Raw genomic sequence first — 23,407 nt, 5'->3', positions numbered from 1 at the left:
GTCCATTTGGAAATATCAACTCCAGAACTCTTCAGCAGTTGTTCAAAGAATAACTATGTTTCTCTAATTCAGTACTAAGTTCACACCAGTAATTCTGTTGCCAAGCAAAGAATGTAATATAAACTCAATGGTAACTGAAAGAACAAGAATGAAACAGAAAATAGTTTTGGTGTCAGCCTTGCCAGTTTTTTGTTCAGTGACTGCCAGTTGACCACATCTATAGTCTGTAAGCTTAAACTCATTTGGAAAAAGGTGCTTTCAAGACATAATTTATGGCACAGTGTTTAGATTTTAAGGAGTGGGTGGGCACTGGACATCATATTTTTTTCTTTGTGAATAGCATTTGAATACTCTGTATTTTTATAAAATTTAGGAATTTTATATTTGATTGAAAACTTGTATCCAGGCTATGTAGAGACCTCTTAAAATGGAATAATGAGAAAACAACCCATTTTTAGAAAATTGCAAAAGATTTAAACAATCTCCTTTACCAAAGAAGGTGTACAGATGGCAGAAGAAATCTCAACATTGTTAGTTGTTGTTTGTCGTTGTTTAGTTGTTTAGTTATGTCTGATTCTTTGTGACTGAATGGACTGAAGCATGCCAGGCTCCTCTGTCCCCCACTGTCTCCTATAGTTTGCTCAAATTCATGTCCATTGAGTACTTAGGAAAATGCCATTAAAACCACAATGAGGGAATTCCCTGGTGGCCCAGTCGTTAGGCCTCTCGAACTTCCACTGGAGAGGGCATGGTTCAGTTCCTGGGTGGGAAACTAAGATCCCACATGCTATGTGGTACGGCCCAAAACAAACGAACAAACAACTCGCCAAAGTGAGCTACTACATAGCTATCAGGATGGCTAAACTTTACAAGACTGACGATATTAACTTTTGGTAAGGCTGTGGAGCAACTGAAATTGATTGTAAAAATGGTCCAACCACTTTAGCAAACAGCTTTTTTTTTTTTAGAAATATCAGCCATATGATTTAACCATTGTACTCCCCTAAGATATGTACATAATTGTGCATAGCAACTATTGTAATAATAAAAATTAGAAACATTACAAGTGCCCATCAACAGGTGAATGGATAAACAAATTGTGGTATATCCATAGTATAGAAATACTATTCAGCAATATAAAGTATGTGGAATGTGACTCAACATAAACCCTTGATTCATGTAAAAATTAGAATGAGTCTCAATTAAGCTGAGTGAAAGAAGCCAAAGAATACATACAGTATGATTCCCTTTACATGAACTCCTGGAAAGTATAAAATTTGAGAAAATGCAAATCACAGAGTGATTAGTGGCTGCTTGAGGGCAGGGAGGGGCAGGAGGAGGGGATTACCAAGATGCATTAGGAAACATTTGGAGGTGATGAAAATGTTCTGTATCTTGATTTAGTGCTTTCGTAAGATTGCTTGTGAACTTTTTTCAAAATTGCACTTCTAAAGTTAGTAATTTAGAAATCACCCTCAGCTGACTCATCTCTGTAGACCATAATTTTTTTTTTTTGGAGATATAATTCAAATCCTGTGTAAAGTATACATATTGTGGTTTGGTGTATTCACTAACTTATATCACCATCGCCACTGTCTAATTCTAGAACTTTTTCATCACCCCTGGAAGAAACCCTGTATCCGTTAGTAGTCAGTCTGTTTTCTCCGCAATTCCCCCAGCTCTAGGAAACCATGAGTTTGTTTTCTGTTTCTGTGCTTTTGCCTGTTTAGGACATTTGATATAAATGGAATGAATGATACAGTATGTGACCTTTGTGACTGACTCACTTAACATAATGTTTTCTTGACACATCTATGTTTCATAGCATGTATCGGTACTTAATTCTTTTTTATGGCTGCATGACCTGCTGTATGGATATACTACATTTTGTTTATCTGCTCATCAGTTGATGGACATTTCCATTATTTACACTTTTTAACCATTTTAGATAACATTGCTGTGAATATGTGTAATTTTTTTCTGTATGTATTTTGTGTGTTCTCAAGTATATAAGTAGGAGGGAAATTGCTGGGCCATATAGTAACTCTAACTTTTCAAAGAATTGACCATAGTATTTGAGGTGCTCATATAATCATGGTTCAGTTCGGTTGCTCAGTCGTGTTCCACTCTTTGCGACCTCATGGACTGCAGCACGCCAGGCCACTCTGTCCATCACCAACTCCTGACACTTGCTAAAGTTCATGTCCATTGAGTTGGTGATGCCATCCAACCATCTCATCCTCTGTCATCCCCTTCTCTTCCTGCCTTCATTCTTTCCCAGCATCAGGGTCTTTTCCAAGGAGTGAGTTCTTCTACATCAGGTGGCCAAAGTATTGGAGCCTCAGCTTCAGCATCAGTCCTTCCAATGAATATTCAGGACTGATTTCCTTTACGATTGACTGGTTTGATCTCCTTGCTGTCCAAGGGACTCTTCAAGAGTCTTCTCCAACACCACAGTTCAAAAGCATCAGTTCTTCAGAGCTCAGCTTCCTTTATGATCCCAACTCTCACATCCATATATGACTACTGGAAAAACCATAGTTTGACTAGACAGAACTTTGTTGGCAAAGTAATGTCTCTGCTTTTTAATATGCTGTCATGTCTAGGTTGGTCATAGCTTTTCTTTCAAGGAGCCAAGTGTCTTTTAATTTCATGGCTGCAGTCACTACCTGCAGTGATTTTGGAGCTCAAGAGAATTAAAGTCTGTTACTGTTTCCATTGTTTCCCCATTTATTTGCCATGAAGTGATGGGACTGGATGCGTGCCATGATGATAATTTTTTGAATGTTGAGTTTAAGCCAGCTTATTCACTCTCCTCTTTCACTTTCATCAGGAGGCTCTTTAGTCCCTCTTCGCTTTCTACCATAAGGGTGGTGTCATATGCATATCTGAAGTTACTGATATTTCTTCCTGCATTCTTGATTCCAGCTTGTGCTTCATCCAGCCTGGCATTTCGCATGATGTACTCTGCATATAAATTAAATAATCAAGGTGACAATATATACAGCCTTGATGTACTCCTTCCCTAATTTGGAACCAATCTGTTGTTCCATGTTCGGTTCTGACTGTTGCTTCTTGACCTGCATATAGATTTCTCAGGAGGCAGATAAGGTGATCTGGTATTCCCATCTCTTTAAGAATGTTCCACAGTTTGTTGTGATCCACACAGTCAAAGGGTTTGGCGTAGTCAGTAAAGCAGAAGTAAATATTTTTCTGGAGTTTTCTTGCTTTTTCGATGATCCAACGGATGTTAGCAATTTGATCTCTGGTTCCTTTGTGTTTTCTACATCCAGCTTGAACATCTGGAAGTTCATGGTTCATGTACTTTTTAAGTCTTGCCTGGAGAATTTGAGCATTACTTTGCTAGCACCTAATTGACAAGTTCTGTCTTGAAAAACTGAAAATGTTACTCTGCATTGGAGGTAAAAAAATGATGCTTCAAAAAATATGTGGGCTGAAATACTTACATGTTCAATATAAAAAAGATGGAGTGACTTCCCCAGTGGTCCAGTGGCTAAGACTGTGCTCCCAATGCAGGTGGCCTGAATTGGCTCCCTGGTCAGGGAAGTAGATCCCACATACAGCATACATCCTCGCTTGGAGAATTTTGAGCATTACTTTGCTAGCATGTGAGATGAGCGCAACTTCTGTAGTTTGAACATTCTTTAGCATTGCCTTTTTTTGGGATTAAAATGAAAACTGACCTTTCCCAGTGCTGTGGCCACTGCTGATGTTTCCAAATTTGCCTTCATATTGAGTACAGCACTTTCACAGCATCATCTTTTAGGACTTGAAATAGCTCAGCTGGAATTTCATCACCTCCACTAGGTTTGTTTGTAGTGATGCTTCCTAAGGCCCACTTGACTTCGGACTCCAGGATGTCTGGCTCTAGGTGAGTGATCACACCATCATGGTTATCTGGGTCATTAACATCTTTTTTGGAAAGTTCTTCTGGCTAGCTTATATAATCGTGGTTAGTGTATAGCAAATTTTGCTAATTCTCCATATTATTTATTTATTTCGCTGCACCAGGTCTTAGTTGCAGCATTCGGGCACTCTTAGTTGCATGTGGGATCTAGTTCCCTGACTAGGGAGCCAACTCAGGCCCCCTGCATTGGTAGTACAGTCTTAGCCACTGGACCACCGGGGAAGTCACTCCATCTTGTGATATTCTTGTGATAACCTATGTGAGAAAAGAATCTAAAATAAACAATATCTGTTTTTAACTTGCCTTGAATACCCAGTTTTATTGTGTGAGCTATTTTTTTCTCTTACGTTTGTCTTAAGTCTGCTCAGAGGCAAATGACCTGAAGCTATTGTTTTCCTTAGTGTTGATTTGGTGGAAATTTGTGTGGTGTGCTCTTTTTATCAGGTGTTGTATGGTCAACATACAGTAGTATCTTGGGACAAATACATTGACTGCTACTGTCTGTTTGCGCTAATTTGCAGTTCTAAACAAGTAGAAAATGCCTTATGCTGATGTTGAAGCTGCTTCTAAGCTTGGGTTCCTTCAGAATTTTTACAAATGTTAGATGCAATAATTCATGTGTAATTATCAATGCAGATTATTGATATTATGAGTTTGGTGCTTAATTTTTCTTCTAATCAAAAATTTCAAATATTTATCCAAAGAAGACATATGTATATATAGATGACCAATAGGCATATGAAAAGATGTTCAGCATTACTAATTATTACAGAAATGAAAATCAAAACCACAGTGATAGCTATCACGAACAAGTCTACAAATAATAAATGCTAAAAAGGGTGTAGAGAAAAGGGAACACTCTCACACTGTTTATGGGAATGTAAATTGGTGCAGCCACTTTGGAGAACAGTATGGAGATTCCTTAAAAAACTAAAAGTAGGGCTTCCCTGGTGGTCTGGGGGTTAAGAATCTGCCTGCCAGTGCAGGGGACATGGGTTTGATCCCTGTTCAGGAAGATCCCACATGCTGTGGGCCGACCAAGCCCATGCACCACAACTACTAAGCCAGCCCTTTAGAACCTAGCCACAACTACTGAGCTCGTGCTTCGTAACTACTGAAACCTGCGTACCCTAGAGCCTGTGCTCCTCGACAAGAGAAGCCTCCGTAATGAGAAGCCCACGTACTGAAACTAGAGAGTAGCCCCTGCTATCCGCAACTAGAGAAAGCCTGTGCATAGCAATGAAGACCAAGCACAACCAAGAAGAAATAATCTTAAAAAAAAAAACCATAAAACTAAAAATAGAATTACCATATGATCAAGCAATCTCATTCCTGGGCATATATCTGTAAAAGACAAAAAGTCTAATTTGAAAAGATGTATGCACTCCAGTGTTCACAGCAGCACTACTTACAGTAGCCAAGACATGAAAGCAACCTAAATGTCCACTGACAGATGAAAGGATAAAGAAGATGTGAGGTACACACGCACATATACACATGCACAATGTAAAATACTACCCGGCCATTTAAAAATAATAATGCATTTGTACCAACATTTGTACCAATTTCTAGGATGGACCTAGAAATTTTCATGTGAAGTAAGTCAGACAGAGAAAGACAAATATCATATAATATCACTTATATGCAGAATCTAAAAAAAGATATGAGTGAATTTATTTACAAAACAGACCCACATAGAAAACAAACTACCAAAGGGGAAAGGATAAATTAGGAGTTTGGGATTAACTGATAACAAAGCTATATATAAAATAGATAAAAAACAGGGAGATATATGTCTATATATGCACATATACATACATATATTACACATATACACATATATAAACATATATAACTGAATCACTTTGCTTATACCTGAAACTAACACAACATTGCAAATCAGCTATACTTCAATACATTTTTTTAAAAAAAATATTTAGTTTTTATATTAACACAGCTCCACCCATCAACAGAAAATTGGATTAATGATTTACTGAGTATGGCCCCACCCATCAGAACAAGACCCTGTTTCCCCCTCTGTCAGTCTCTCCCATCAGGAAACTTCCATAAGCCTCTTATCCTTCTCCAAGAGGGCAGATAGACTGAAAACCACAATCACAGAAAACTAACCAATCTGATCACATGGACCACAGCCTTGTCTAACTCAGTGAAACTATGAGCCATGCCTTGTAGGGCCACCCAAGACGGATGGGTCATGATGGAGAGTACTGACAAAATGTGGTCCGCTGGAAAACGGAATGGCAAACCACTTCAGTATTGTTGCCTTGAGAACCGCACGAGCAGTATAAAATGGCAAAAAGATAGGACACTGAAAGAGGAACTCCCCAGGTCAGTAGGTGCCCAATATGCTCCTGGAGATCAGTGGAGAAATAACTCCAGAAAGAAAGAAGAGACGGAGCTAAAGCAAAAACAGTACCCAATTGTGGATGTGACTGGTGATAGAAGCAAGGTCTGATGCTGTAAAGAGCAAAATTGCATAGGAACCTGGAATGTTAGGTCCATGAATCACGGTAAATTGGAAGTAGTCAAACAGGAGATGGCAAGAGTGAAAGTTGACATTTTAGGAATCAGTGAATTAAAATGGACTGGAATGGGTGAATTTAACTCAGATGACAACTATATCTACTACTGTGGGCAGGAATCCCTTAGAAGAAATGGAGTAGCCATCATAGTCAACAGAAGACTCCGAAATGCAGTACTTGGATGCAATCTCAAAAATGACAGACTAATCTCTGTTCATTTCCAAGGTAAATCATTCAATATCACGGTAAACCAAGTCTATGCCCCGACCAATAATGCTGAAGAAGCTCAAGTTGAACAGTTCTATGAAGACCTACAAGGCCTTCTAGAACTAACACCCCAAAACCATGTCCTTTTCATTATAGGGGATTGGAATGCAAAAGTAGGAAGTCAAGAAACACCTGGAGTAACAGGCAAATTTGGCCTTGGAGTAAGGAATGAAGCGGGCAAAGGCTAATAGAGTTTTGCCAAGAGAACGCACTGGTCACAGCAAACACCCTCTTCCAACAACACAAGAGAAGACTCTACACATGGACATCACCAGATGGTCAATACTGAAATCAGACTGATTATATTCTTTGCAGCCAAAGATGGAGAAGCTCTGTACAGTCAGCAAAAAGAAGACCGGGAGCTGACTGTGGCTTAGATCATGAACTCCTTATTGCCAAATTCAGACTTAATTGAAGAAAGTAGGGAAAACCACTGGACCATTCAGGTGTGACCTAAATCAAATCCTTAATGATTACGCAGTGGAAGTGAGAAACAGAGTTAAGGGACTGGATCTGACAGACAGAGAGCCTGATGAACTATGGACGGAGGTTCGTGACATTGTACAGGAGACAGGGATCAAGACCATCCCCAAGAAAAAGAAATGCAAAAAAATAAAATGGCTGTCTGAGGAGGCCTTACAAATAGCTCTGAAAAGAAGAGAAGCGAAAAGCAAAGGAGAAAAGGAAAGATATACCCATTTGAATGCAGAGTTCCAAAGAATAACAAGGAGAGAGAAGAAAGCCTTCCTCAGTGATCAGTGCAAAGAAATAGAGGAAAATAACAGAATGGGAAAGACTAGAGATCACTTCAGGAAAATGAGAGATACTAAGGGAATATTTCATGCAAAGATGGGCTCAATAAAGGACAGAAATGGTATGGACCTAACAGAAGCAGAAGATACTAAGAAGAGGTGGCAAGAAAACACAGAAGAACTGTACAAAAAAGATCTTCACGACCCAGATAATCACGATGGTATGATCACTCACCTAGAGCCGGACATCATGGAGTGTGAAGTCAAGTGCGCCTTAGGGAGCATCACTACGAACAAAGCTAGTGGAGGTGGTGGAATTCGAGCTAATCTATTTCAAATCCTAAAAGATGATGCTGTGAAAGTGCTGTACTCTATGAAGGCAAATTTGGAAAACTCAGCAGTGGCCACAGGACTGGAGAAAGTCAGTTTTCATTCCAGTCCCAAAGAAAGGCAATGCCAAAGGATTCTCAAACTACCGCACAATTGCACTCATCTCACATGCTAGTAAAGTAATGCTCAAAATTCTCCAAGCCAGGCTTCAACAATACATGAACCGTGAACTTCCAGATGTTCAAGCTGGTTTTAGAAAAGGCAGAGGAACCAGAGATCAAATTGCCAACATCCGCTGGATCATCAAAACAGCGAGAGAATTCCAGAAAAACATCTATTTCTGCTTTATTGACTATGCCAACGCCTTTGACTGTGTGGATCACAATAAACTGTGGAAAATTCTTCAAGAGATGCGAATATCAGACCACCTGACCTGCCTCTTGAGAAATCTCTATGTAGGTCAGGAAGCAACAGTTAGAACTGGATGTAGAACAGCAGACTGGTTCCAAATAGGAAAAGGAGTACGTCAAGGCTGTATATTGTCACCGTGCTTATTTAACTTATATGCAGAGTACATCATGAGAAACGCTGGGCTGGATGAAGCACAAGCTGGAATCAAGATTGCCTGGAGAAATATCCTCACATATGCATATGACACCACCCTTATGGCAGAAAGTGAAGAGGAACTAAAGAGCCTCTTGATGAAAGTGAAAGAGGAGAGTGAAAAAGATGGCTTAAAGCTCAACATTCAGAAAACAAAGATCATGGCATCCGGTCCCATCACTTCATGGCAAATAGATGGGGAAGCAGTGGCAGACTTAGTTTTTTGGCCTCCAAAATCACTGCAGATGATGACTGCAGTCATGAAATTAAAAGTAACTTACTCCTTGGAAGAAAAGTTATGACCAAACTAGACAGCATATTAAAAAGCAGAGACATTACTTTGCCAACAAAGGTCCATCTCGTCAGAGCTATGGTTTTTACAGTAGTCATGTGTGGATGTGAGAGGATAGTATAGTATAGATGGACGGTAAAGAACGCTGAGTGCCGAAGAATTGATGCTTTTGAACTGTGGTGTTGGGGAAGACTCTTGAGAGTCCCTTGGATTGCAAGGAGATCCAACCAGTCCATCATAAAGGAAACCAATCCTGAATATTCATTGGAAGGACTGATGTTGAAGCTGAAACTCAAACCCTTTGGCCACCTGATATGAAGAACTGACTCATTTGAAAAGACCCTGATGCTGGGAAAGATTGAAGGCAGAAGGAAAAGGGTACGACAGAGGATGAGATGATTGGATGGCATCACCAGCTCAATGGACATGAATTTGAGTAAACTCTGGGAGTTGGTGATGGACAGGGAGGCCTGGTGTGCTGCAGTGCATGGGATCGCAAAGAGTTGGACACGACTGAGCGACTGAACTGAACTGCACTGAGAAGGCAGTGAGATAACATATTTAAAGTGTTGAAAGAAAAAAATGGCCACCTTGAAATTCTAAATCCAATCAAACTGTCTTCAAGAATGAAGGAGATATTAAGGCATTCCCAGATAAACAGTAGCTGAGGGAGTTCATTACTATATGGTTTATACCATCTATACAAGAAATGCTGAAGGGAGTCTTTCAGGCTTACTATAGACCTGTTGAGTTTACTTTCTGCAGTAGGATAGAAAAATACACATTTAAAAAATCAACCCCTTGTAGATTCTTATACACAGAAAACAGAAAGAGAAACCTCTAGGTGATAACAGTTGTTTTCTGTCTTGAAGACTGGTAAAAACTATTTTTTTAAAAAAGCCCTATTATCAAGTGTTCGCCAGGATTTGATACAGTGGAAACCCTTCAACACTCATGGTGGATGTGTAAATTGGTTCAACCACTTTGGAAAACAATATGGCATTAATATAGACCATATATAAAGTTGTATAGACCACTAACAGAAACTCCCTGTCTTTATAGCAGAAAACATATATAAGAATGTTCACACTGGCTGTTTGTAATGGCAAAAAACTGGGAACAGTATGTCCTTATGTTTATTGAGGGAAGAAAAGATTTTAAAAAGTGTGGCATAAAGTGTGTGTGAAAATAAATGTGTGGAGACAGAAAAGCAAGTGCTTTCATTAGGCACTTTCATATTAATTCATAAGGCACATTTTATTTATGGATATGTATATTTGTGGTAAAACTATTTAAGGAATGGAAAAGAAAAAATTGAGGGTAGTGGTTATCCCTGGAGGTTGGAGGAGGGAGGGACAAAGGGTTTCAGTGGTTTTGGTCATATGAGCTAAGAGATGGTTACATGACCATATGTTTTCTTTTTTAAAAATTTTAATTTATTTATTTTTACTTTTTTTGTTTGCGCTGGGCCTTCATTGCTGTGTGCAGGCTTTCTCTAGTTGACGGAGAACTGGGTCTACTCCTTGCTGCGGTGCACAGGCTTCTCATTGTGTTGGCTTCTCTTGTGGAGTACAGGCTCTAGGGCATGTGGGCCTCGGTGGTTGTGGCGCACGGAACTTGTTGGTTCACAGCATGTGGGATCTTCTCAGACGAGGGATGGAACCCATGTTTCCTGCATTGGCAGGTCGATTCTTATCGCCACCAGGGAAGTCCTGTTTTATTTTCTTATACCTCATTTATTGTGTCATTTTACATGTGTCAAATGCTATATATTATAATAAGAAATGTTAAAGACTATATAAAACATAAAACATCCATACTGTGCTGTTGTTGAAAAGAATGATATGCCTTTGTGTGTTCTGAGTTATTCATTGGAAGCCTTTTTTTCCTTTCATGGCATTGTTTTTTTTTGGAGGGAGGGAGAGTGTTGCTCTTTCCACTTGAAAATGAAATCTTTTAGGGCACAAGTTCTTATTTGTTTTTTGACATCTTGTTAATCGCTCTATTCTAATCATTCCCAGAAAGTGATTGGGATATAGTACATGCTCAGTAAGTATTTGTTGAATAAATGTGTGTGTATGTTTGTAAAAACTGGTGAATGTATGTACACATATATATTTAAAGATCTGGAATTCTAAAGCTTTACCAGTGAGAATAGGGGAGTGTCGCCATTGCTGTGCTGGCCCACTGTGAATGTGCATGCTGTCAGATGTCACAGACTGGGTGTTCCACTGCTCCGTTTAACCCCCTCCTCAGCCTCCCCATCATTTGGGGCAAGGGCTTTAGGCCATAATTTTAAAAGGAGGACCTGAATCCAAAGAAAGACACAGTCACAGCCTTTTATTGATTGAAAGGCTGGAAAATGACTTAAATTTGTCATACCATTTTTTTGCACTGTATTTTAATGTTTTGAAGTTTTATTTGCTTTTGTTTCATTTGGGTTTGTTTAGTTTTTGCAGTTGTTAATATAGGACCTATTTGGGGGGATGATTTCTCAGAGGTAAAATAAGTCTTTTCATAAACTAAGGTAAACTTTTCATAAACTGAAAGTCTCTTAATATTTCTTTTCTAGTCATTGTGTGTATTCATCAGATAGTTCTGTCTCTATGTTCTCTCAGTTTCTATTAGTGGAATGGCGCCTGTGTTCTAGAACTATAACAAACAACAACAACGAAGTCATAAAATATAAAAAGGAAAACAAAAGATAAAAATTTAACAATTCCCTCTCAAGAAAAACAAAAACAAAAACTGGAATTCTGCATACCAAATTAACCTCTCAGTAGTTCTTTGGAATTAGGGGTAGGGTTTGGTCACAGATGAGAGAATGGAAGCTATATTGTACTTTGTATTTTATATTCTGCACTTGCATTTTTATAATTTATATTTATTGCATATTTTTAACTAAAAAGGGAGAAAGCATCTTTGAAAATAAAGCAGAAATTATAAATTGGAAAAATTAGCAAAAAATGTTATCGACAAACCTAAACAAACCCCTTAACTTCAAGAATTGATGTGACAAATTATTGGAAGGTAGATTGAGACTAGAAATGGTCCTGGAATCAGCTTAGCTTAATGTGCAACTGAGCTGCTAACCCTTCTCTGAGTATTTCTAAAGGAGGCTGTTGCTAGTATGGGTCTCTGGAAGAAAGATCAGTCTGGGGTGGAGGAGCTGTGAGGATTTTAGGATCTAAGGTCATGTACTGAGTAGTTTAATATTTTAGTAACTTACTAAAATACAATAAATAATTAGGTTCTTTTTATTTTATTTAAAACTTCAAAACAACATGAAAAGACCAGGATGTGACCAGAGTTATGTACTTGGTTGGATGGAGTGCAGTAAGTTGTGTTCTGTGGAGCTCTTGAAATATCTGATGCCCAAATAAATAAAATTTAAATTATTTTAGAGGTGACTTGGATTTTTCCCCTCTTACTCTTTGTTTAGTGATTCCTTGGCAAAACCCAACAAACCCCTTCCCCCTTGCCCCTAGACATGCCTATCCCATGCCAATGCACTTTTAGTAAAAAGTGTGTACAATAGAATGGCCTTATCAGACCTTCTTGCACTGCTTTGGCACAGCTTTGACACAGATTTCTCATGCACCTTCTATAAGTTAAGTATTTTATAGACATCTGTCTTCACTTTGTAGTGTTGATGCTTTTTTTTTCCCCCACAGTGTATACATCCATTTTATTTAATCTTAGGTTATTCTATGGTAGAAATGTGGATGTCATTGTTACAATACACAAGGTTATAATGTTGATCTAGATGATTGATTGTACTTAGGACAGAAGTTCATGATCAACCTTTGGCTCATGTTTTTTATTTCAGTGTGGGAAACTGGTCAGAGCCATGTGGCTATGAGCTCAGTATTAAGGTCTGGCCATTGACTTCTTTCTGTATGAAGGGAATTATTTCTTGGTATACAAAATCTTCCCCCTGTGCATACACTTGAAAGACTTCTCTTTTTTCTTCCATGAAATTGGGAAGCATACATTTTTAAAATTTGGAACTGCTGAATTTTGAAGTCTTAAAAATTAATCCTATCTTTTTTTCAATATTTTTTTCATCCTGTTTCCTTTGTCACCTTTTCTTGAAACAAGTAACATGTTGTTTATTTTTGGTTTTTACTAGTTCTGGGACCGTTTGGACCCCACGATGTTTTTCCAAGATTTTAGACCCTTTCTAAGTAGCAGTCTACTGGACCAAGATAACAGAGCCAATGAGAGGAGTCACCAAACTCACTCTGACTTCTGGGGTCCAAGTCGGCCTCCACGGCTGTCAATGACTCAGAGATACAGATCTCGAGGAAGTACTCGTCCTGAGAGATCCCCAGCTTTTGAAAGGTGAGTACTCAGTTGTTATTTTAAATTCTTTTTAAGGGTAGTTTCAGTGAAGGACATATTGACATAATCTAATTGATATAAGATTTTCATACTTACTATCTTTGTGGACAAGATGAAAATATATATGCAGAATGAAAATGAAGCCAAATTGAATGTCTATACTCAACTAGTACCAGTTTACCAATGATGATAAACTGAAAGATGATAAAACTGATTACATAGGTCTCTAGTTAACATTTTTATTAATATTTCAGATAAATATCTAGGTGATATGTTTATCAAAGTTTCAGAAGATACTGAAAGAGGTAGCGGATATATTGGATAACATTAGGATTCAAAAAGACCTCAATAAATTGGAGTGATGGAGTTAATATGAAATTTAATAGAAAGATAGAATCTTGTGATTGCAAAACATTCACTCAACGAATACTTATTGAGTGTCTTTTATGTTGGGACACTTTACTGGATACTGGGGATTATGATGGTGAGCAAAACAGATAGTGGTCCTTGATCTCATGGATGCCATTTAGTAGGAATGATAAACACTAAATTTTTAAGTGTTTGCCATATGCATAGCATTGTGCTTTGTGCTTTTTCTACTTATCTCATTTAATCCATGTAAAATGGTAGGTGTTGTTGCTGTTCTCATTTTGTTATTGTTCAATGGCTAAATCATGTTTGACTCTGCAACTCCATGAACTATAGCATGCCAGTCTTCTCTGTGCTTCTCCTGGAGTTTGCTCAAACTCAGGTCCATTGAGTCTGTAGTGACATCCAACCATCTCATTCTCTGTCACCCCCTTCTCCTGCCCTCAGTCTTTCCCAGCATCAGGATCTTTCCCAGAGTCGGCTCTTCGTATCAGGTGGCCATGTGTTGGAGCTTCAACTTCAGCATGAGTCCTTGTGATGAATATTCTTGGTTGATTTCCTTTAGGATTGACCAGTTTGATCTCCTTGCTGTCCAAGGGACTCTCAAGAGTGTTCTCCAACACCACAGTTCAAAAGCATTGATTCTTTGGCACTCAGCCTTCTTTATGGTCCAGCTCTCACATCCATACATGATTACTGGAAAAACAATAGCTTTGACTATACAGACCTTTGTCACCTAAGTGATGTCTTTGCTTTTCAATATGCTGTCTAAGTTTGTCATAACTTTTCTTCCAAGGAGTGTCTTTTAATTTCTTGGCTGCAGTCACCGTCCACAGTGATTTGGAGCCCAAGAAAATAAAATCTGTCACTGTTTACTGTTTCCACTTTTCCTCCATCCATTTGCCATGAAGTGATGGGACCAGATGCCATGATTTTAGTTTTTTGAATGTTGATTTTTAAGCCATCTGTCCTCTGTCACCTTCATCAAGAGGCTCTTTAGTTCCTCTTCATTTTCTGCCATTAAGGTGGTATCATCTGCATATCTGAGTTTGTTGATATTTCTCCCAGCAATCTTGATTCCAGCTTGTGATTCATCCAGCCCAGCGTTTCACATAATGTACTCTCCATATAAGTTAAAAAAGCCTGATGACAATACACAGCCTGATGTACTCCTTTCCCAATTTTTGAACTAATCTGTTGTTCCATGTCTGGTTCTAACTGTTACTTCTTGACCTGCATGCAGGTTTCTCAGGAAACATGTAAGATGGTCTGGTATTCCAGTCTCTAAGAATTTTCCAGTTTGTTGTGATCCATGCAGTCAAAGGCTTTTGCATAGTCAGTGAAGCAGAAAGTAGATGTTTTTCTGAAATCTTCTTGCTGGAGTATAAAATTCTAAGAGAGAAATAGCTGGGTCAAAGGATATGACCATTTGAAAATTGATACTGTTCAGTTGCTCTTCTGAAAGACTATAGCATTATATTCTTACCAACAGTATTTGAAATATACAGAATATCCTTATCAAACTGTTATCAGTCTTTATCTTTCATGATCTGATAGACAAAAATATGCTAGTAATATGCTAAATATTACTTTCTATGTCTTTTTAATTTTTTCATTTGATTAAGCTTATTTTCATATAATTATTAGGTGTTTATATTTTTTCTTTTATGAATTGTTTATTAATATTCTTTGCTTGGTTTTCTTATTATGGAATTAAAAAATTGTTATAGGGGTTCTCTCTATGTAGCAAAGATCTTAATCTTTTATATATATATATATTTTTTTACTTTTTCAAGTGATTTTATTTTTTTATTTTTTTTATATATTGTTTACATATTACATATTTTAGATTTCATACCATACTTAGAAAGTCTCTCTCCTTATTTCATGATTTTAAAATATTCCCAAAAAACAAAAAATAAAAAAATAAGATATTCCCATATTTTCTCCCAGTATTTTTTTATCTAGTGCTTTTTGGTTATAATGGTCAGAACTCTTGTTATAAGCAATAAAAATTCAATTTAATATAACTTGAGAAAATTAGAATGTGTTGGTTCATATAACTCAAGTGGTTCTTGGCCATATCAGACCCAACATCTCTCCTTTTTTAGCAAATATGATATCATTTCTTATTATCCTGATTTAGAATTTGTTCATAATATAACCTATAAAATATATTAAAACATTTATGCCTATATTATTATTCTCCAACTAATATAAAAGAGAACTAAAAGTAATACATAAAAAATATGTTTTTAAATTTATAAATACTTGGCTGTGACTGATTTGGGAGGCTGTGAAATACCAGATGCTTGCTTCTGTGTGGAGAATCACTAAGAAAGTGATAGTGCCTTTCTGTCTGGCAGCAGCCGTTAGGTAAGCCAAGATGGGTACTTGTATTGATACAAGTATTAATACATCCAGGAGCTATAGAGGAAGAATCAGTAGATGTAATGCACTTTCTTTTCAGGGTACAGTATTGCCAGCTCTCAGAGCTCTGTGAGACTGCCTGCCCCACTTGGCTTGATAAAGTGCATAGACTGGGATACAAGGCCAAGTGAGATTATGTTGTATATTGGATTTGTGTGTATTTTAGTGGCTGTAAATGCACATTTCCTAAGGATGCATCCTATGGCAGGCCTGTCCATCAGGATGTTAAGCAGTGGAAATTTGCTGAAAGCCTTCAGTCTATTGCCGAGGAGAAAGCTAGATGCCATTATGGGGCTGAGAGTCACCACATGCAAAAGAATGAAATTGTCTTATACCATCCACAGACGTTAACTCAAGATAGATTAAAGACTTGTACATAAGACCTGAAACCATAAAATCCATATGAGGTAACATAGGCAGTAAGCTCCTTGACATTGATCTTGGTGATGATTTTTTGGATCTGACTCCAAAAGCAAAAATGAACAGTGGAACTGCATCAAAGGATAAAAAGCTTCTGCTCAGCAAAGGAAATCATCTACAAAATGAAGGGCAAATAGCCTAACAATCTGTTTAAAAGATGGGCAGAAGACCTGAATAGACATTTTTCCAAAGAAGACATACAAATGGCCAGAAAGGACATGAAAGGATGCCATGCATCACTAATCATCAGAGGAATACAAATCAAAACCACAGTGAAATATCACCTTATACCTGTTAGAATGGCTGTTATCAAAAAGACAAAAAATAAGTGTTGATGAGGTTGCGGAGAAAAGGGAGCAAACCCCTTTACACTGTTGGTAGGAATGTAAATTGGTGTAGCCACTGTGGGAAACAATATGGAGGTTTCTCAAAAAAATTAAAAATAGGAGGACTACTTTATGATCCAGCAGTTCCATTCCTGGGTATTTATCTGAAGAAAACAAAAACACAAATATGAAAAGATACATGGCATCCCATGTTTGTTGCAGCATTGTTTTCCATAGCCAAGACATGGAAACAACCTAAGGAGCCATTGATGGATGAATAGATTAAAAAAAATTGTGATATACATATATATATGTGCGTGTATGTTATTCAGCCATGAAAAAGGATGAAATTTTGCCATTTGCAACAACATGGATGGACCTTGCAGGCATTATGCTGCATGAAATAAATCAAAGAAAGACAAATACTGTATGATCTTATAGGTGGAATCTTAAAAAATAAATTTCATTAGCCAGGTTCATAGATACAGAGAACAGATTGGTGGTTGCCAGAGGGATTTTAGGGTGGTAGGTGGGTGAAATGGGTGAAGGGTGTCAAAAAGGACAGATTTTCAGTTATATTATAAATTAAGTCATGGGAATATAATGTACAGTGTGGCTGCTATAGTTAATAATGTTATTGCATATTTGGAAATTGCTAAGAGAGCAGGTCTTAAAAGTTCTCATGTTAAAAAAATTTTAAACTATATGGTGACGAATATTAACTGGACTTATGTGATAATCATTTCACAAATACATACAAATATCAGATTTAAAAAGCTCTTTAATTTGTTAAAACATTTTCTGCAGATTGCTTCGTGAATGCATTGGGAAATTATGAGAATTAAAGTGCAATAATATTAGAAGACTTAAGTGATAGTGTGTTTAATAAGATAAATAGTTTTATCTTTTACACCCCTTTATTTATTTATTTATTTTAAAATACATTTTCATGGAAATAGTTCTAAGGAGTAGGCCAGGAAATGGGGCCTGGGGGCGACATTAACATCATCCATACAGTATTTAACATGAATCAAAGCCTTACTGACAGCTTAATCCTGAAACTCTATAGAGTTAAAAATCATGTGGAAGCTGCTCATCCCTGGCTTTATGAACACTTTCATCTTTGCTTTATCTTATTAGGGAGTTATATGTCAGTGTTTAAAATGCTGTGTGGTATGAGAGGTGTGAGATAAAATCTTCAAAAGAGGGGTGTAGAAACCACCCCTGTAGATTTGTTGGTGCGTATGATGAGACCTTCAGCTTTACTGAGGTGATGCAGTGCTCTGCTGGTTTATTTTTAAGTAACTGTTTTAGTTTGGCAAGGACAAACTTTCAAATTATATTTTGATTAGAAATGTGTAGAGTGGGAAGAGGGATTTCCTAACCTTTTGCCATGATTATATGTAGAAAAATAATGAAAGTTGACCAGTGCCCCTATTTTTAGGTTTAATCCAGCATCCCATTTATATACCTGCTGCTTCTGAAAGGAGAAAAGTTTAAAAGAGTGCCACCATTTTTAGGAGAATTAAATAGAACTGTTGCAGAAGGGTTCTCTTAAAAATGAAACAAATCCTAGTTAATCTGGTTAGCTCAGTTGACCTCAGTCTTCATAATGCCTTTGAATTTCACATAAAAGATGAAGGCTTCTCATTGAATTCCATGTCTCCATGGGGTCTATGGAATCCTGATTATGCAAAGTAGTCAGTAGTGGTATCCACAATGGTATGTATTGAAACTGATGGAAATTGGACATTAGGTAAATGAGGTCCACCTTTGTTTAAAGGTATATCATTGCTCAGTTCAGTTATCAATATAAGTTCTTGTTTGCAGTCTTACTTTTTCTATAGCTATTTTTCTCATCCCCACTCTCAAAATCCTTATCATTCTATAAACTTGCCACAGGCCATCAATTGTGTCCTCCTTAAAAAGCATACCACCAGGAGTTCCCTGGTGGCCTAATGGTTAGGATTCCGGGCTCTCACTGCTATGGCCTGCGTTCCATCCTTGGTCGGTGAACTGAAATCCCACAAGCCACATGGGTGGCCAAAAAGCATACTACCATCTTCTGTTTAATTTATTCTGTTTGCATTATGTCTTCCAGTAGAGCAGGCATCTCTTTGCTAGGGTAAATCTGAGCATGTTGGAAATACAGAAGAGGAATTGTTACAGTTCTTTCCAGTTCTGAATGTTTAGAATTAAGAATAAGTAGTTTGATTTCAAAATTTTAAATGCTGATTTTCTTGAACCAGTTTTTCTCCTGTTTTGTTCCAGAGTCTCAAAGGGCTCAGTTAAGTGATCTCCAGAAAATATGTTGCAGGCTTATCAAAGCTCTTGAGACCTTGGATTCCTTTCCACTAAAAAGAAATTTTAAGCTATATGTTCTGATTATGTGTATAGATTTTTCAAATAAAGAATAAATGTCTATAATTAAAAAAAAAAGAATATGATAGGCAGATGGTATGAGAATGTAATATCTACCATCTCCGTCTACCACAAACAGCATGTCTGACTCTTTGCGACCCCCTGGACTGTAGCCTGTCAGACTCCTCTGTCCATGGGATTTCCCAGGCAAGAATACTGGAGTGGGTTCCCACTTCCTACTCCAAGAGATCTTCCCCACCCAGGGATCGAACCCGTGATTGCTAGTGTTAGGATTTTCCAAAGTGGTGAAGACTTCCTGGGAAAGTGCTGGGGGTTGGAATGTATAATTTTCCCTTAATTTTCACTGTAGATGTGTTACTAGAAAATTCAGTTAATTCTAAACAGACATTCCCCAAATGAATGTCCAGGCAGGATGTTCACAAATTACGTATGTTGGAAAACAGTTCCCGGCTGTCTTCCCATTTCTTGGCAGGATGACTAGTACTGCTCCTTCCTATCTATTGAGTATGAATGGTACTACCTCATTTATTGTATCTAGCAAAACCGTCTCTTTGGATTTCTCAGTTGCTGTGTGGGGGCAGTATTGACCACTGATGTAAATTAGATGTTCTTAGATGGATCTAAGTGGTTGGTCAGTATATTATCATCATCTGTCTCTGTCCTCTCTTTGTTGGCATCATTATTAGATAGCTCTCCTGTGTAAAATGATTGACAGCTAATGGTAGTTCCAAGTTTATAAGAACATTAGAGCATTTATCCCAGTGGATATGTGCCTCTATCCACTTCCAGGGAGGATATCTGTGTTTTGTGCACACACTTCTGGTACTGAGTGGTATTGTTCTTGTGCATTTTTTAAGTTACTATGTCCCCTCCAAATATATGAGTATAAAGTTATTTCGCATTATCATTTATTAAATAATCCATCTGACTTGAAATGTTACCTTTGTTATGTATACAGTTTCATATTCATCTCTAGATTCTGTATTATGATCTGATATTTTTTTGGATGCTCCTTTGCCTATGTCTTCCTGAATTACTTTCTATAGTTTTGTAGTATGATTTGATAACTAGTAGTGAAAATCTATTTCATTATTATTCATTTTTAAAAACTGCTGAGTGCTTCTCTTACATTTACTCTTTCAAATGAATTTTAAATGTAATTTGTCAATCTCTGACTTCTCTTATCCCATTGGAATTTTGATTGGAATTTCATTTATTTGGGGACAGTTGGTACTTTTTATAATATTGAAACTTCTCATCTGGACCCATGGCTCATGTCTCAGTTTGTATGGTTCTTTTTTGGTGTATTCAGTAAAATTTTATAGTTTCACTTAATTTTTAAACTGATAGATAGATTGCTACCCAACACCTTGCTCCTTAATTTAGTTGTCTTATTAGCTCTAATAGTTATTCATTTTATTTTCTAAGTTTTCTAGATTAACAGGTGTATCATTTACAAATATTGATCATAGTTTTTCCCTGTGTTTATGCCTCATTATTTTTCTTATCTGTTGCATTGACTTTATTATCAAAACAAAGTTACCTAATAGTTATCTTTGTCTTCTTCCTGACTTCAGTAAGAGTGAATTAGTGTTTCTTTATTAAACATATTTGCTTTTGGTTCCTAATATGTGCACTGTCACATTTATTTTATTCCTGATTTATTATGGGCTTTTAATTGAGGATGGTGAGTGATTTTATCAAATGCTCTTTGCAGTCCTGTGAAGATGACCCTTATAGTTTTTCTCCTTTAAACAATTAGTGCATTTTATTAATAGATTTTCTAACATTGAATGAACACTATGAATTCATCAGACTTTGATTAAAAACTACTTTGTAAAAGAAGCATTGATCTTTTAATGCATTGTTGGAGTTGATTTCTTCCTAATCTTTTTTAGGATTTTTGGGAAGCTGGTAATTTTCTTGTATAATCTTTATCAGATTTTGGTATCAGGGTTATTTTAGTTTGGTAAAATAAACTGGGAAATCTTGGTTTGTTTTTATGGTTGAGAATAGTTTAAATCAGGAATTATCTATCTTTTAAAGGTTTGATAAAAGTTACCTGTAATTTTTATCTGGGCCTAGCATCTTTTAGGGGACCAGATCTGTTACAACCTTTTCAGTTACTTCTGGGATCAGTGGTTTAGGGTGGCATTTTATTCATATTTGTATTCCCAGCTTCTAGTTAGTGTCTGTTTTATAGTGAATACTGTATATATTTGTGTTGAATGAATCTTCTGGAGAAAGAAGTGGTAACCCACTCCAACATTCTTTCCTGGGAAATCCCATGGACAAAGGAGCCTGGCAGACTCCAGTCCATGAATTCACAAAGTCAGACACCACTGAGCACAAACACACAACACACACACTTTATGTTTGTGTTGAATGAATGAATAATTGTAATTATGTTTCTAAGAGGTAAATGGAACATATGAATTAGTAGTAATAATAGCTAAGACTTTGTGCCAGATAGTAGTTTGAGTGCTTTACAATTATTTGTTTAATCTTCATTATAACTCTGGATAAGTTACTATGAATATTCCATTTTACAGTAGAAACTGAGGCACAGAGAGGTTAGGTAAATTGCCTGAAGATATGAAGCCAGTTAAATATTGGAGCCAGAATATGGCAAGAATGATGATATTTGTAGTTGGTGGGATTGTGACTGTTTCAAAATACTTAAAGAAATTTTAATAGTGTTTTATAGTCTTGACAATTAGGGGAAAAAAAGAATTAAGCATTTGCCTAACTTTCTCAAAATTTTCCTTGTAAGGAACACATATTAGTGTGTCAGTAAGTAAAACTTAGGAAGTTTTAAGTTCAGTTTATTTTTTCTTTTTGTTCATGTAAATGTAAATGGAACACATCTTTGGGGCATATCAACCCAGATTGTTCCACATGATTGTTATTACTTTACAGTAGTTATCATTACACTGTTACCCAGTATTTTGAAAGTACTGTACAATTTCATATTTTATAAGTTTTTTTATTGATTAAATTTTGGCTTGGCTTCTTCCTGATAACAGTTTGTCCTATTGATTTGAGAAGTAGTATAACTTTTTATCCTGCTTGTCAGGTTTTCAACCTAAAATATGTTCTCCTGAAGTTAACCCTAGGTTCTGGGACCATTGTTTACTGACCACTGCTCACACTCAAATTTTTAGAATTGACTTTTTCTGTTATTTAAAAATAGTAGGTTTATTTTGTTTTGTTTTTTGGCTTGGGTTGAAAAAACAGCATTACCCAGAAATTAGCCACAGTTGTTTCTTGATACATAATCATGTAGACCTTTTACATAAGTATATATGAGATACCTACATCTATATAGTTGAAAAGGAATCATACTATACTTATTTTATAATCTCTTTTTTAAATCTTCATAGATTGAATATATTTTTCAATGACTATCTGATTGGGCCCCATCTTAAGGTCTCTTAAGTCATTCAATAAGCGTTTGTGTATTACTGCCAAGTGCTATTCAGGATGTTGGGCATACTACATTAGTCAACAAAACAGTAAAAAAAAAAAAAAAAAAAAAAGATTGCCCTTGTGGAATTTAAATACTAATGGGGGATGACAGACAAGCAAAATAAACCTAACCATTAGAGTGTTAAACAGCAGTAAATGATATGGAAAAGAAAAAGGGGAGGGAGTTTGGGAGTGTGGGAGAAGTGAAGCTTCAAAAAGTATAGTCAGCAAAGGCCTTATTCAGAACATATTTAAATAGACATAAAAGAAATGAGGGAATGAGCTAGGAAGGTACCAACAAGGAGAGTCTGATGTAGAGAGAGCAGAATAAGTGAGGGGAATAGTAGGAGATGAGGTCACAGAGAACTTGTTGGGGCCAGAGATCAGGAGGTGAGTCTGAGATCATGTAGAGACTGGTAGGCTATTATAAAGGCTTTTATTCTGAGTGCAGTGGAAGTCCAGTAGGAGTTTTACAGTAGAGGAATGGCATGGTCTAACTTACACCTTTAAATGACCATTGTGACTGCTGTGTTGGTAAGAGAATGGCGAGTGGCATGTGTGTGTACAAGGGGCACGGGGGCAAAGACAGAAGCAGAGAAACCAGTTAGGAGGCTGTTGCATTAAAGTTAGAGATGCCAGTGGCTTGGATGAGGGTTAGTTTAAAAAAAAAGTTGGATTCTAGGTAAAGATTGACATTGGGCATGATAGGATTTACTGGCAGATTGGATATGAGGTGTAACAGAAAGAAGAGTTAAGGATGACATAAAGGTTTTTGTCTGAACAACTAGAAAAATGGAGCCACCATCAGCTAAGATGGGGAATGCTAGAAGGGACGGGTTTAGGGGAGAAGATCTAAGAGTTCAGTTTTGGACATAATAAGTTTGAGGCTCTTACTACACATTCAGGTGATGATGTTGAGTAGGGAGAGGTCTTGGCTGGAGATAAAACCTGGA

General features: G+C 37.0%; 1 protein-coding gene across 3 annotated transcripts in view; it reads left to right on the top strand.

Moving 5' to 3' along the window:
- RNF115 (ring finger protein 115) overlaps positions 1-23,407 on the top strand; it is a 69,750-nt gene that overhangs the window by 28,225 nt on the left and 18,118 nt on the right. For all 3 annotated transcript variants that reach the window (XM_020904228.2, XM_070467222.1, XM_020904234.2), the window contains one exon: positions 12,848-13,059. In XM_020904228.2, the coding sequence (XP_020759887.1) occupies positions 12,848-13,059 (212 nt within the window). The remainder of the gene's footprint in view (positions 1-12,847; positions 13,060-23,407) is intronic.

This window comes from Odocoileus virginianus, chromosome 5, assembly GCF_023699985.2.
Source record: "Odocoileus virginianus isolate 20LAN1187 ecotype Illinois chromosome 5, Ovbor_1.2, whole genome shotgun sequence".
NCBI classification, from domain to species: domain Eukaryota; kingdom Metazoa; phylum Chordata; class Mammalia; order Artiodactyla; family Cervidae; genus Odocoileus; species Odocoileus virginianus.
The sequence above is the reverse complement of the archived record's forward strand: the minus strand, read 5'-3'. Positions and strand labels throughout refer to the sequence as shown.